This window comes from Enhydra lutris, unplaced genomic scaffold, assembly GCF_002288905.1.
Source record: "Enhydra lutris kenyoni isolate GAN:26980312 unplaced genomic scaffold, ASM228890v2 scaffoldscaffold5, whole genome shotgun sequence".
Classification (NCBI taxonomy): Eukaryota; Metazoa; Chordata; class Mammalia; order Carnivora; family Mustelidae; genus Enhydra; species Enhydra lutris.
In genome coordinates, this window is record NW_019154089.1 from 53,287,969 (window position 1) to 53,302,994 (window position 15,026).

The 15,026-nt window shown below is 44.3% G+C and overlaps 1 protein-coding gene across 2 annotated transcripts in view; it reads right to left on the reverse strand.

The window, feature by feature from the left end:
* The window catches only part of LOC111141184 (natriuretic peptide receptor 3), a 76,279-nt gene extending 62,034 nt beyond the window's left edge, over positions 1-14,245 (reverse strand). For both annotated transcript variants that reach the window (XM_022493563.1, XM_022493564.1), the window contains exons 1-2: positions 13,483-14,245; positions 4,098-4,220 (exon numbers count right to left, since the gene is read on the reverse strand). In XM_022493563.1, the coding sequence (XP_022349271.1) occupies positions 4,098-4,220; positions 13,483-14,245 (886 nt within the window). The remainder of the gene's footprint in view (positions 1-4,097; positions 4,221-13,482) is intronic.
* Between the last annotated feature and the right edge of the window lie 781 nt (positions 14,246-15,026).

A 15,026-nucleotide genomic window follows, 5' to 3' on the forward strand; every position in this document is an offset into this window, starting at 1 on the left:
TGGGGAGGGTATGTGCTATGGTGAGTGCTGTGAAGTATGTAAACCTGGCGATTCACAGACCTGTACCCCTGGGGATAAAAATATATTATATGGGGACGCCTGGGTGGCTCAGTTGGTTGGACAACTGCCTTCAGCTCAGGTCATGATCCCGGAGTTCCGGAATCGAGTCCCGCATCGGGCTCCCAGCTCCATGGGGAGTCTGCTTCTCCCTCTGACCTTCTCGCTCATGCTCTCTCTCACTGTCTCTCTCTCAAATAAATAAATAAAATCTTTAAAAAATATATATAATATGTTTATTAAAAAAAAAAAGAAGAAGTAGGTATCTCACACACATTACCTCATTTATTACTCAGCTTGATGCCATGAGGTAAGTACTATTATTATCTTTAAAAGAAACTAAGACCCATGGAGGAGGGCAGCGTTACAATTTGCCAAGAGCTCAGCCTCTCCTGCAGACTGATACCAGAGCCCAAAGCCCGAGCACCCATGCTATAAAAGGTAAAAATGAAAGGTCTAATCAGAAACACCAAGGATACTTTGCAAACTGTATAGAGTACACTGTATCACAATGCAATTTAATTTTCAAGAAGCAGAAAAACTGAACTCATGGAACAATACGTTTTAAAAAGTTGTCCCCAAATCACCAAGACTAAGTCATACGGTTATGACTTCTTACACAGTGATACCACGCAATGAGAAGGACACGTTATCACTTTTGTGGTATTCTTGCCAAATAAGTATAAACTCCTTCTAACCATGAAAACAACAGATAAATCCAAACTGGGAGACATTCTACAAAATAACAGACTCAACAGAACTGTCACGTCATGAGTGACAAAGAAAGATTGAGGGAAGAACACAGATTGGTGAAGATTAAGAAGATACGACAGCTAAATGGATTGGATCCTGGAACAGAAAAAGATCATTAGGAGGAAAGGTAGTAAATTTCAAATAAGTCTTGTAGTTTAATTAGTAGTATTATACCAGTGTTAATATTCTTATTCCGATAATTGAGATATGGTTATTTAAATTGTTAACACTAGAGGAATCTGGGTAAAAGATATACATGAACTCTCTATATTATTTTTGCAAGTTTTCTATAAGTCTAAAATTATTTCAAAATAAATTTTTTTTAAGTTTTTCAAAAATTACCTCTAAAAGGAAGTTAGGTCCAGATACAGAGTTGAATTTTTTCCATCTTTCAAGGAATATTCTTATGGTATATAAACTGTTCTAGAGCATAAAAACAATGGAAAGTGTCCCAATTAATTTTATAAAGCTAATATAAACCTGATATTAAAATCTGGCAATACGACCTCAAGGCAAGAAAACTACTGTCCAATCTCACTCCTGAATACAGACTCAAAAATCCTAACTAACATACTGAAAAGTTAAAATTAGCAATACGCCTATAAAAGTCCTCATGACAAAGTACACTTAATTCCAAGAATACTACAATGGCTCAATCTTGGGAAATTTACTAAAAGAATAGGTCAAATGTACTTGATAACATTCCCCACTCATTTCCAATTTTTAAAACCACACTTAATAAACTAGAAATAAAAGGAGACTTTAACATCTACTTCAATTCGAGAAGTCAGAAATTAAAGGATCACCATTGTTATATAAAACTCTGGAGGTTTTTGCCAATGCAATAAAAAAAAGAAAAATAAGATGTTCAACTGTCAAAATGGGGAAAAACTCTTGTTGCTGTACAAAAATAATATAAAGGGGCGCCTGGTTGGCTCAGTGGGCTAAAGCCTCTGCCTTCGGCTCAGGTCATGATCCCGGGGTCCTGGGATCCAGCCCCACATCGGACTCTCTGCTCAGCGGGGAGCCCGCTTCCCCCTCTCTCTCTGCCTGCCTCTCTGCCTACTTGTGATCTCTGTCAAATAAATAAAATCTTTAAAAATAATAATAATAATAATATAAAAAGCTGTTGAGACAGAGGATTTAATAGGTGGAATTCTTGCAAAATAAATAAACAGAATCTCATAGATTTTCTATATAACAAGTACAGTTACAAAATGTAATGGGAAAAGAACGTGATCATAATAACAACCAGAAAACATAATACCTAAGAATGAACTAAAGAAGAATGGTACAGAACATAAACGAAGAAACTGCACAACGTTGCTTATGGATGTAAATGGAAATTCAAATGAATAAAAAATAATTGAAATGTTAGATGACATAAGGATGCGGGAAAACAGACAATCTCAGAGTTTGTTGCAAAAGCGTCAAGTGGTAAAGCTCTTTAGAGGTCAACTTGGCAAGATCTATCAGAACTTAAAACTTTTGACCCAGAAATTCTACTTTAAGAAATTTATCTCACAGGTTATACGTAGGTATAAATGTTACTCAATATAGCATTGCTCTTCATAGCAAAAAGTTGCAAGCAACAAAAATATTTAAAAACAACGGACTGCTTAGGTAAAGACAGCATATCAGCATTATAAAATCCTATGTAGCCACCCTTAAAATAGTATCACTTTATTGAAAAATGTTTTTGTAATTTTTTAATAAAATAAGCAAGATGCACATATTTCTAAATATTATCAATATACTTTTTAGCTGGGTGGCAGAATTATGGTAACTTACCTTCTTCCTTGTGATTTTCTGTTTCTCAAATTTTCTATAATACTCATGTATTATAATTAGCAAAGAAAAGTAATACAAGCTTTACCCATGAATGCAAGGAATTCCAGTACCTAATATTTGCACTGCACTGGCCCATTTATAATGTGCATTCAAATGCATTTTCTCCAAACAAACACTATGTTTGCATTACCAACTTGCAAAACTCAGAATAAGTGTTTTTCATTTTCACCACTCCCTACCACTATCTCAGTGAACTCAATACCATAGCCAGTATTATAATTACATTCTGATCTGGGGTCAAAAAGTAAAACCACCACTTTGCTTATGCAAAGAGAAGGGGAAAGACAACCATGGCAGCACGGAGGAAAAATGGGTGTTTATCCTCTAAGCCTCAAATCTCCAATCTTATCCTTGACAGGAAGCAGGAGCTACTTTTGTTTCATCAACTTCTCTTTAGCCCTGTGAGAATTGTGTTTTATTATCTGTTTATGCACAATGCTCTATTGTTTGAGCTGATTGACTAAGCCAGGCTATCAGAGCAGGAAAGTGAGGTATATGCTTTAAGGTTTAGAGCCTGTCTCTCAGGAGCAAGAACGGGGAAGTAGAGCTCAGCATAAACAAGCCATTTGTGAAAGTAACACTTACGATTTCCTATAATTGCTCAGCTTTGAGCAACCAATGTTCAGTGTTTGAGAAAATGTTCCACTGTCCTATGCTGTCTTCTTCAGAGAGAGCCTCAGTCACATATGGAGGAAATGTTCTGTACCTGTGACCTTCATGGCCTTAAAAACACCCTCCATAATGGGAACACTGGGAACACCCCCAGATCCACTTTAAAGAATTATATGCTTTCAATCATATTTGTTGGTGGATCTCAAACTTCTATATAGGGGAGGCTTAATGGGCAGTAATCTGGAATGAAGAGAGGCTGGAAGCAGTAGCTTTCAAAATGCTTTTACCTCAGTTTACAGTAATGGTTATTTTATTTTCACACTGCAGCCCATTACAAACCAATGTGTAACCTGCTTAGATGTATACACACATGCAATTATATTACCAAAGTAAGTTTTATGAAATACACTTGCAATGTGTGACACGCTTTTCTATGTCCTATTACATCAATATATTCTCATCTATTTCTATTAAACAGCATGCCCAAATCTCATTCAAATATTCCAACCGTCCGTCATGGTGGCAACCTGCAGCTGGAAACACGTTTGGGGGATCTTTAGGGCCTGGATTTATGACCATCTGGAGCTCTGCAGGGAGCTATGCTCACTCCCAGACAGTCCGAGGGCACTCCAAGTAGGAAGGATTTTCTTGCTCTGAGTTCTCAGAGAAGAAAAGCTTGAGAACTTAGAAGTCCTGGGAGTAGTCAGTATCACAAACTTCTAAGTTCCTCTTTATGGAACCAAGTCTATTGAGGTAATTCAAATTATTGGCTTTCTTAGGACCTCTTTTGACAGCTTGGAGGGGGTACCTAGAAATACAGTTACCATAGGAAGAGCTGTTGAAGAGCTCGATGTTGAAGAAGGCGTAGTCTCCACTGGTCATCCCATGCTTGTGCGCTGCCAGCATGATGCCCCGGATAGTGTCGCTGCTTGCACACATGATCACCACTGGGGAGGAAGGAACAAACAACACGCGTGAAACGCCCTTTCCCACAGGACAGCCAGGACGCAGAAACCGGGGGAGGGGCACATCTGACAAGGAACAGGGTACTAATAGAGCCCTAGAGCACCTCCTCACTCATGACTTACAAATCAGAAAGGGAAAGAAGAGTAACATGACGGTGGAAAAAGTGAGCGGACGCCAGTGTCACCGGGTGATGGAAGCCACCATCACCAACCATGGGGCACAAGCACAAATCTACACCCAGGACCAAAAAGGTCAAAATGGGCAACGTGAATCTAATCAGGAGAGCAGCCAAATACCCAGCTTTGGAAATGTTCTAACCTAAAAAACTTCAAGGAACAGAAAACTAAATGTGTGATCCTGCATCTTAAAAAATAATAATATTAAAAGTTTTGCTAGAAGGGGCATTATTGAGACAACTGGAAAAATTTGAGTAAGTCTATAAATTAGATAGCAGTATTGCATCTGTGTTAAAGTTTTTGCTTTTCATACTTACACTGTGGTTTTGTAAGTGAATGTCCTTGTTCTTGGGGAACACACACTTAAGTATTTAAGAGTAAGGGAGCATCATGGCCCTACTTACTTCTCAAATGGTTCCTAAAAAGGTAAGTGTGTGTGTGTGTGTGTGTGTGTGTGTGTGTGTGTGTGTGTGTGTATTTGAAGGTGGTAGGAAGGGAAGGAGAGGGGGAGAGATTTGGAGTGAAAGTATATAGAGCAAAACATTACAACTGGTAACAGTCGAGGCAAAGGCTGTCCAGAGGCTTCTTACAATTTCTTACATCTTTTCCAAAAGTATAAAATTATTTCAAAATCAAGTTTTAAAAAAATACTTCAAAGATACCAGATTTGCCCAATATAAGCCAGTGAAGAATATCAACGGCCTTATGTCTTGCATAGCATGGAAAATACATTTTCCTAAGAAAGCAAGCTGAGTGGCTTTAGGGAGAACAGTTGTTTGGCAAATCAGAGGAGGCAGCGAGTGGTGTAAGTTTTCTGCAGTCTGAACACTGAAACATTTTTCTCGAGCTGTCTCAACATATATAGGAAATAGTTAACAAGACTCCAAGTCCATCCTCATATTCTCTCCATTTATATCCACACTGTCAGGTCTGAGAAGCTTTAAGCAGCTCCAGAACCTTGTGGCCCACCCCATAAGAGCTACACCAGGCTGGTGTGAAGCAGGTGCCTGGTCGTTATCCAGTTAATTTGATCACTGTCGGTGGCCCCTGGTCCCCATGATGCAGACTGCTGTGTTTCAGTGCATACACAGAGAGAGGAGACCCAGAGGGTTCTGGGGGCTGTCCCCACATTATCACCACGCGCGCCAGCCCTCTGTGATATGACTGTTCTTTGTAAAAGCATGGGTGCTGAAAAACGTCAAATAAGCTCCAGGCTGTGCCAAGTCTGCCTTGGCAACCTGCACAGAAGGTCAGGGGCCTGTTGATAATTCATTTATTACACATGTTAATTCAGAGTGTTAGATCACGACTCTGACATTTATTACTACAAAAGGGCTCACTGTGCAGGCTAACACTCTGGAGAACAAGATTTAACAATACAAAATTCCAAAAGGTCTGTTAACTATGGGAGTAGGTGTTGTTTGTGCCTAGAAATACTGTTACATATTTGGGTGAGTAGTCCAATTCCAAGACGCCTCAGCAAGGAAGCTTTGAAAGAAACTCTTCATCACTCATTATGACCTAGACCCTTATTTCAGCTCTGATTCAATTCCAGTTCCTTAAAATGATTAAAAGAGCCATGCTGTCCCACAGAGCGGCCAATAAGGAAAAGGCTGAAGCTGGACAAGCTTGAAGAGTGCAGATTCCAAGAGTGGGCCTCTACAGAAGGACCCTAGAGGCTCTAGCTGACTGTCCACCAGCAGCCCCCATCATTCTGTGATCATTTGATCAGAGTCCGGAGTCTGGCCCCAAACCCCCAGATATAGAACCTGATTCTGTCAGCACATAAAGAGTAGAGTCGTTGCTTAGAGGCAGAATCCCAATAATCTAACTCAGATGTTTTTAGATACTCTCAAATGCAGATTACTTCATTTCAATGGTCACAAACTCAAACACATTTGCATCAATATTTCCCTGGGCATGCCAGACAAGAAGCCAAATTGTAAGCAGTGCATGTCAGTGAGGATGGAATCCAAATCGGGGAGATCAGTCGAAGGATTCAGGTGTCCAAAGACATTAGGCCTTGGTAACCTTAAGCATCCATAGAAGTGCTAGTGCTTGCCCAGGACCTAACCGGCTGTGTCCTCAGCCTGGAGCAGAAGTTTCCCTAAGTCCTGTATGGGCTCTGCCTGACACTGCCCACTACCCACCGCCCATCACTTCTCTGTCTATTTTTACAGCTCTGGCCCATCTCCTTCTCCCTATTCCCATCAACACAAAGACCAAACCCTCTGACAGACGCACTCTTTCTTTAAATGTCAGTACCTGCTGGGACGGACCAAGAGTGACACAGAGCACCAGCGTATCCAACTGAGCAGACTTCGATTACTTTAGATCTCATCCATTTTGTGTTGACCATGCTGTTAAACCCTTCTTTGTGAAAACTGGTTTTCAAGTTCACGGGCAAGATATTGTTTTTCTTGCATAAAAGAAGCCCATAATGCACATTATGACCCAGCTGAAGTTGGAACGAGCACTTATAGACACTGGTGAAGCAGAATCCTTCTAGATTTGTAGGGTGTTCCCTAATCTCTTATGGCTGTTTCATTCATGCCTAATTCAACGGCAACTATTTTTAGCAACTTGCCTTTATACAATCTGTTAGAAGGTTTAAAATAGTTTTCACTGAAATAGCCTTCTCCTCCTACTCATGTTTCATCAGTTTATATAATAACTAATTCAATTACACACTTATTATAATAAGTACAACTGGGAAAAATGGATTTGGCGACAATTCCTGGAGAGTATATGGACAAGTGTGAGAAGCGTGTGGCCATAATCAGGAGAAGTATACAATGACCAGTGTTCACCAACAGTCAATAAAGCATGGGGAGCAAAAGAGAGCTACAGCTAATCCTGCAGGCTGTCTAAATGATGGTCAATTAAGACAATTTGTGCTGTATTTAAGTATAATTAAGTATACAAATACTTTTTGGTCAAATTGTTAAACTTGTAAAAGGAGGGATTATGGTGTGATTCTAGGTTTCTGGATGGACTGTTCATCATTCTGGTCTCTTTCTCTCTTTGCCAAAGACTTGTGATGTCCCATGGCATCCTCCACTATCTGACTCCCCTTGCCTTCTGGAAAGGACTTTGCAATCACTCTAAGAATGGACAAGAGAAGTGCTAAGGGGTGGCTACAGAAGCCGCATCAAAGAACCAGAAACAGTCCACGTGGCATACCTGAGTTAGGGATGATATCTTTTCCCCAGTATCATATCTCCATCTGGAGTAACCGCTAAGAGGGTGAGACTCCTTATCCCTCAATGTGCCTTCATTTATCCCTCTCCCTGCACCAAAGGAAAAGGAGTAAATTGTGGGATTGGTGAGTGAGTCTGAAAACAAAAATGGCATGCTGGATCCTTTCTTCCTTCCTCTTTTGGGTGTATGTTTGCTTGCAGAGGGCACATATTAAGGGAGAAGTAACAGTAAGTGGTCCATTTGGCAACAAATCTAAATCCATGTTTTCTGAAAGGTCTTATCAATAATTAAAACATGTTTTGGGGGCACCTGGGCGGCTCAATTGGTTAAACGTCTGCCTCCCGCTCAGGATGTGATCTCGGGGTCCTGGGATCAAGCCCCACATTGGGCTTCCTGCTCTGTGGGGAGTCTGCTTCTTCCTCTCCCTTTGTTCCCCCCATTCAGCTTGCTCACTCACTGTCTCTCAAATAAATAAAATTTTTAAAAAAAAACATATTTTTATATTCTCCATCAGACTCTTGCATCCATTCTCCATTTAATTCTAAGCTTAAAAGAGAAAAGAGAGATTACTTTATGGAACCAAAGCAATATATGCTATGTGCTGCAAATTGAAAATATGATAGCAGAAATTAGAAAAATGTAATAGAAATTTGGGAAGCAGTCAAAGAAATATCTAAATAAGAGTAATTTCTTTTTAAAAGACAGATCATAAATAGGAGAAAAAGGTAAGAAAGGTAGTTTCAATCCAGGAAGTCTAACATCCAAATCATATACATTCTAGAAAGACAAACAGAGAAAATGAAGGGGTCAAAAGAAATAATTAAATAAACTTTTCAGAACCAGAAGATATGAGTTTCTGAACTGAAAATGTGCACCTTCCAATACCCTGATGTGCATAAGGCAAGATACTGGCATGAAAGTACATCATAACACAATGTTAAAACATTGAGAGCAAAGAGAAAATTCCAAAAGTTTTCAGGAAAAAAACAATAGATAACAAACAATAAGGTCAAGAACCCAAATCAATTGAAGCTTCCTAGTAGCAATGTCGAAATTTATAAGACAATCCTTCAAATCTTGAAGGAAAATTATTTCCAACCTAGAATTCCATAATAATGCATAAGGGTAGAATGAAGACATTTTCGGTCATGAAATGCATCAACCGTTTGCTCTCACCCATCCTTTCTGAGAAAGCTCCTGAAGGAAGAACTCCACCAAAACAAGAACACAAACTAAGAAAGAGGAACACCTAGGGATCTAGTGTGAGAGAGAGGGGGGTAATGGGAGTTGCAGGGGTGTGTTAAAGAATACAGAGTGACAACTGTGCAACCTGCTTAGAAAATAACCAAACTGGAGCATCTCAGGGACTTACAATAGAGAGTTGATGGATGATTTAGTTGTAAGTCCACACAAACAAAGCAAACAAGAAAAAAACCACCTTGTTTTTTTTAACCCAAGGAAAACTAGGGCAATTCAGGAACTGTCATTATAATAACTGATACAGTCCAACTAAAAATAACATTTATAAGGCAATAAGGATATAGACACTGAAAGTTGAGCTAACCAAAAATTTTTACACAACCATTCTGAAAGGATGTCTGCAAAGAGAGCTTAAGCATGTGGTTAATACACAGGAGAAGAGAACGAAATTATCATCTGCCACTGGGATGGCAGGAGAGAAACCCTCAAACTAAAATAATCAAAGTCACATGTTATTTAGAAGTCAAATACCTACGGAAATCGTTGCAAGAGTTAAAAATGCTTTCCTCTGGGAAGTGAGACATGGGAAGTACAAGGCAGCAAATACTTGTTCCTAATAAGACTCGTGCAATCTTCTGACTTCCTAATCTATGTAACTGTATAACTAACTTCCATAAAATTAGTATCTTCAGAAAGAAAATTAGAAAGACTTCTTTCTGGCCATTTCTACACTATACAGAAATGCATTTCATTTGCAAAATAGAGATTGCACTTTTATTTTTATTGTTCACAAAGGCTCATCCACTCCAAAGACTTTCAGAGTATCCACACTGCAGCTTACAATGCTTCTTTTCCCCCTTCTGTGTGCTAGTTATTTTATACTTATCATGCATTCATTGCTTAAAAATTCTGCTGATCAACCATTTGGTCATTTACCCCAGCCTAAATCTAAAAATAAGTGACTCTTGTCCTGATTAAATACTGTTGTCTCTATGGTTGTTAACAAGCCCACATCCATGACATATTAATAACTAAAAGGATAAATTTACTGTTCTCCATACAAAAATGTGTGTGTGTACCACTTCCAGTTCTGCGTTTCCTAAGATGCAGAGACAAAACAACTGCTAGCTTCTATTGCTTGAAAGAGTTGTCATACTTAAACTTATCTTTTTAAAAATAAATTTATTGTTGACTATAGAATACTGAGGGCTGTCATGGACTGTAGGATTAAGTTTTTTTGTTTGTTTTTTTATTTTTATTTTTAATTTTATTTTTTATAAACATATAATATATTTTTATCCCCAGGGGTACAGGTCTGTGAATCGCCAGGTTTACACACTTCACAGCACTCACCATAGCACATACCCTCCCCAATGTCCATACTCCCACCCCCCCAACTCCCCTCCCCCCATTAACTCTCAGTTTGTTTTGTGAGATTAAGAGTCACTTATGGTTTGTCTCCCTCCCAATGTAGGATTAAGTTTTAAGTAAAGATCATTGTTTTTTTACTGATGTAGACTCAGGTGTGTGTATTTCGGTGATGCTCTATGTTGGCTAAGGACAAAGGATGGGGAAATTTTTTTTTTAATTATTGACTTAGTGGTAAGTCCCTGAAAGGAATGATCAATGCCCCTCAGTTCTTCATTCTACAGTACAGCACATAGCCAAGTGAAATTTCAGTCATATTATTATTTGAGGTGGTGACATTATCAGTTGTTACCCATTAAGAAATTCAAACATTTGTGATATGATTTTAAAGATGAAAATAAGTTCAGAAAAAGTGCTAAAAATGTTATCTCCAAAAGATAGGTCAAGGGGGACAGACACTCTCTTGTTCTATGATGTTTTATATGGAATTTTCGAGGACAAAACTGTGGTTAGTTAAGTTTTTAATATTTGCATGAGCACAAACGCAAACGCCAGATCAGCATGAAGAGGGCTGCTTCTCATCTGACCTCAGTGTTCCAGGAGGAGGAAATTCTGCCTCGGAGAAGGTAAATGCCCTGCCCCAGGCCATGCAGCAGCCACAGTATCTGCTCCTCCTGCCAAGGTTCTCTCCCCAGAGCATGGCCCCACCTCCGTAAGGGCGATTATCGTCATATATATTAAATAAGAATAACCAGTCTCAAACCTCATGTTGACTGAGCATTTGGTATGTGCCTGGCCCTGTTCCAGCACATTCCGGGTGTTTGCTCACTTAACTCTCCCAGCATCCCCAACAGGGGCTGCCCCAACTCCTGACACTTCAGCTGAGGAGCCTGGGGTAAGAGGCTTAGGAGCAGCCCAGCGTCTTTTGCGTCTTTTGCAGGGCAGGTGCTCTGCAAGTCAAATGCCAGGAAACCCCTGAACTGAAGCCCTTTTTAACACTTTAACCAGCTATGGCAAAGGAAGGGTGATGGGTAAAAGATCCCCAGAGAGAGCTTTGTGATCAAGCAACTTTCTCACCTGAGGGTGGGGAAATGGGGTGGGGGAGAAGCCTTACGAGAGAAACTGTTTTGTTTTATATCTATGAATATTTATCCTTCTGCCTAGTCACTGTTGGAAATAGACTTTAGAGTAAGAATGGTAGCCTCATCACCTGTAAACATACAGTTCAGCCCAGCAAACTTTCACCACTACAAAACAAAAAAGAAAGAGAGGGAGGGAGGGAGGAGAAGCAGCAGCAGCAAAAAGACCTGGGAACAGGTTATGAGGCTTCCGGAATTAAATTAATCCTTGGCACCAGACTGTAATCCAAGCTCTCGGAAGCCCCCAGGCCTACCTGGGCACTGGCGTCCCCCTACCCCTTGCCTCAGCCACACCATTGTGAGGCTGAGGAGGCTGGTGGCCCCATCTGCCCTCACTGGGGCCGACTGCTCCCTTAGGCCATGATCTCAGGCCCTGTGTGCATGGGTCGGTCACCGCCAGCATTCAGACCTTCAGGGCTGTGGCAGCATAGACGCGTTGGCAGACCACACCTCGCGCCCCCAGGATGACACTTCCCCCCAGATCTTTCTGCCCTGAAAACCAGGCCCTGGAAATGCCAACCCCTCGAAAGCCCAGAGCTGAAGTTTCAGGTTCCAGGGACACAGGGCAACCTGAGGTCTACGGGGCTCTGCTGTAACCTGGGGACTGGGAGAGGGGAAAGAAGTAGATGTGGGTTTCTCCACCGGGCTTGGGGAGTCCGCAGCGGTTGGACACGAGAGCCTTTTCTCATAATCAGCAAAACCGGCACCCCGCTGCTTGTCTGGCAGGGATTCCGCGAAGACAGCCTGGATTTCAAACGCTCAAAACTTGGCCATGCACCCCACTGTCAACACCTTCCGCCTCTTCTCTCTAAAGAGTGCGTTCACTCCCCAGTCGGAGTGCCCAGACTGGGCAAAGGGGCAGCCACGAGCCATCCCCCAGCGACCTTCTGCCCACTCTCACCTGTTCCCGAGACTTCTAGCTTCCGGTTGCCCTGTGTCCCACGGTCACAGCGCCCAGGCGCCTGCCCGTGCCAAGTCATGGACTAGCCCTGTGTTTGGCTCAGCCCTTCTCGCCAGTGACCTCCCCGCGCAGGGTCGTGGCGAGCTTTGCCCGACTGCACGTTGACAATCCAGGCGCCTGCGCGCCCAAAGCGGGGAGCCGAGGAGAGTTCCCCCGAGCACTGTTCACCCCAAACTTGACACCAGGAAAGAGGAAATCGCACTATGCTGGGATCTCAGCCCACCTTCACGCAGCCTACACTGCAGTAAAAACCGACCGCACTGGGGTCTTCTGCCATTAGGTATCCGCGACCACCGGTTCTCCTCCGGCTCCCGGCTCCCTGTAGCCGGAGCCTCAATCCTCAGCCTTGAGCTTTGTCCGGTTTGGTACTTATTCAAGCTCCCTCATACCCGGGGAGAAAACTTGGGGCTCACGTGCAAAGGCTATAAAGCGACCGCTTCCCCAGCGCGCGTTCTCGCAAAGCCTCGCTCAGGGCGCTTTAAGGACCTAGGTGCCGAACGCGCGGGGTTTGGGGGGAGGGGCGGGTAGTGAGTGTCGCTTGGGTCCAGACACAGCGAGGCATTTTTGGTGGAAACCACAGAGGCTCGTTTACAAGGGCCACGAAAGAAATGAGAAGGGCGAAACAATGACCTTTTAAAAGAAAGCTAGGATTTGCGGAAGGTGCAGCCAGGGAAACTCTTAGAACCAAGCCAGCCAAGTAGCGGCTAGCCAGCTGTGGAGAGAATGCATTTGCTTCCACACTGGGAGCGGGCGCACGCTGGTAAAGGACTGAGTAACAAGTTCTCTCTGGCCTCGGGACGCTTTCAGACCCTAGTTGCTGCAGGACACCGAGAGTGCGCCGCCAATCACCAGCCTGGTGCTGGCGAAGGAAGAGAAGAGGAGAGGAGGAAAAACCAAAGCGACTTGACAGCACCTGTCAGACCCGGGCACTCGGGAGCTGCAGGCTCAGACGCCCCTCCCCCAGGCTCTGCTACCTCTCTCGGACCTCCGCATTCACCCCGCGACGGCTAAGGGCGATGGTCAAAGGTTGTCGCAGCCAAACAGCGCACACCCGGGCGAATCCCCGCATGCACGTCCTCCCCGGGTCCTCGGTGCAAGGGGTACCGTAGAGTTCGCAGAGGAGCGGACGCGTGTGTGGGGAGACCCGCCGAGGGCGGTGGGGTTAGGGCCGGAAGCCGGGGGTCGCAGTCCTGCTCACCTCGCTCACTGGCCTGGATGTAGCGCACTATGTCGTCCAGGTCCAAGTCTTTGGTCTCATCGAAATTGTAGGCGGACGTGTGCAAGCCCTCCTCCTGGAAGACCTCGTGGACCCCTTCGAGGGTGAAGTAGCAGTTCCGCTCCAGCTTGTCATCGCTGTAGACCAGTGCGGCGCGGCTCCACTGGTGGTGGCGGAATAGGGCGAGCATCATCTCACCCATCTTAGCGTATGCGGGTGCCACGCGCGTGAGGTGCGAGTACTCGGTGTCCTTGTGCTGGAAGCCCGCGGCCAGTGCCCCTGCCGACAACATAGGCAGGTCCCAGTGCGACGCAAGTCGGGCCACCGGCGCTGCTGCGTACTCGCACACCGGCCCCAGGATGAGATCGGGCTTGGCGCCGCGTGCCTCCGCCACGCGGTCCACCAGGCTGAAAAGTGCGCGGTTGCCGCAATCCGAGTCTTCGTAGGCCACCTGGAAGCGAGTACCGGGTGGCAGAAGCCGCCGCTCGGTCCCGTTGCCCTGCACGCTGCGGAGCGCGTATTCGATGGCCGGCCGCACCCGGGCCAGGGAGAACAGGTACGAGTCGTCCTGGGGCAACAGCACCAGCACCTCGATCTTCTGCGGCTGCAGCGCCTCTCTCTCCCGGCGCCCTCCGCCGAGGCTGGCGCCCCCGCCGCCGCCGCCACCGCCACTGGTGCTGCCCACCAGCAACGCCCAGACAAGCAACACGCACGCGGAGAAAGTGAGCACCAGCAGGGACGGCATGGTGCCGCAGGAAAGAGCCTGCCCTCGCTGCTGACTCGCCCTCTGCCCCCCACCCACCCTTCCTCTTTCCTCCCCACTCTTCTCTCCGAGGTCCCTGCGCCCCCTTGGGCGCTCTAAGAAAATAGAATACCCCCTTCACCAGAAGACAGAGGAAGAGTCCTTCTTTGCAGTGTCACTCGTTTAAAAAAGAGAGAAAGAAAAGAAAAAGTTCACCGCGTGTAAACCTGTACGCCTGTAATATATTTATATATATATATACTTATAAATATATATATATACATATATATATATTCGCCCTCCTTTTATATATACTATTTTGCTTAGAGGTGGCTTCTTATTTGGGCGTTGCTAAGATTGCTTTTGAAAGCGTATTTGTAAAAGAAAAAAAAGTTAGACTTGTCCAAGTGCTTGTAATTGACGGTGCATCTCCCCCGCGTTTGATCTCATTGATTCGCGCCGGTTCCTGGATCCATAGCCCGCGTTTAAATAGCGTGGCAGCCGCGGAGCGTGTTACCACACAAGGCGCTCCGAGGCTGGGCTTGTATTTCCAGCGGGTGGGGTGGGTGGGGGTGGGGAGTGGTGGGGGCTGGGCTGGGGAGCCTCTCATTAACATTCTTACATCAGGGCTCCTCCCCACACCCCTACCTTCCCACCCCTCCCCGGTCCCTAACCCCAACAACTCCCAGCCAGCCCCTGCCTTGTCCTTAAAGCTGCAGTCGCCCTCGTCCGCACCGGCGGGAGCCCCCACCACACCGCACACCCTCTGGGGTCCCCCGCCTTA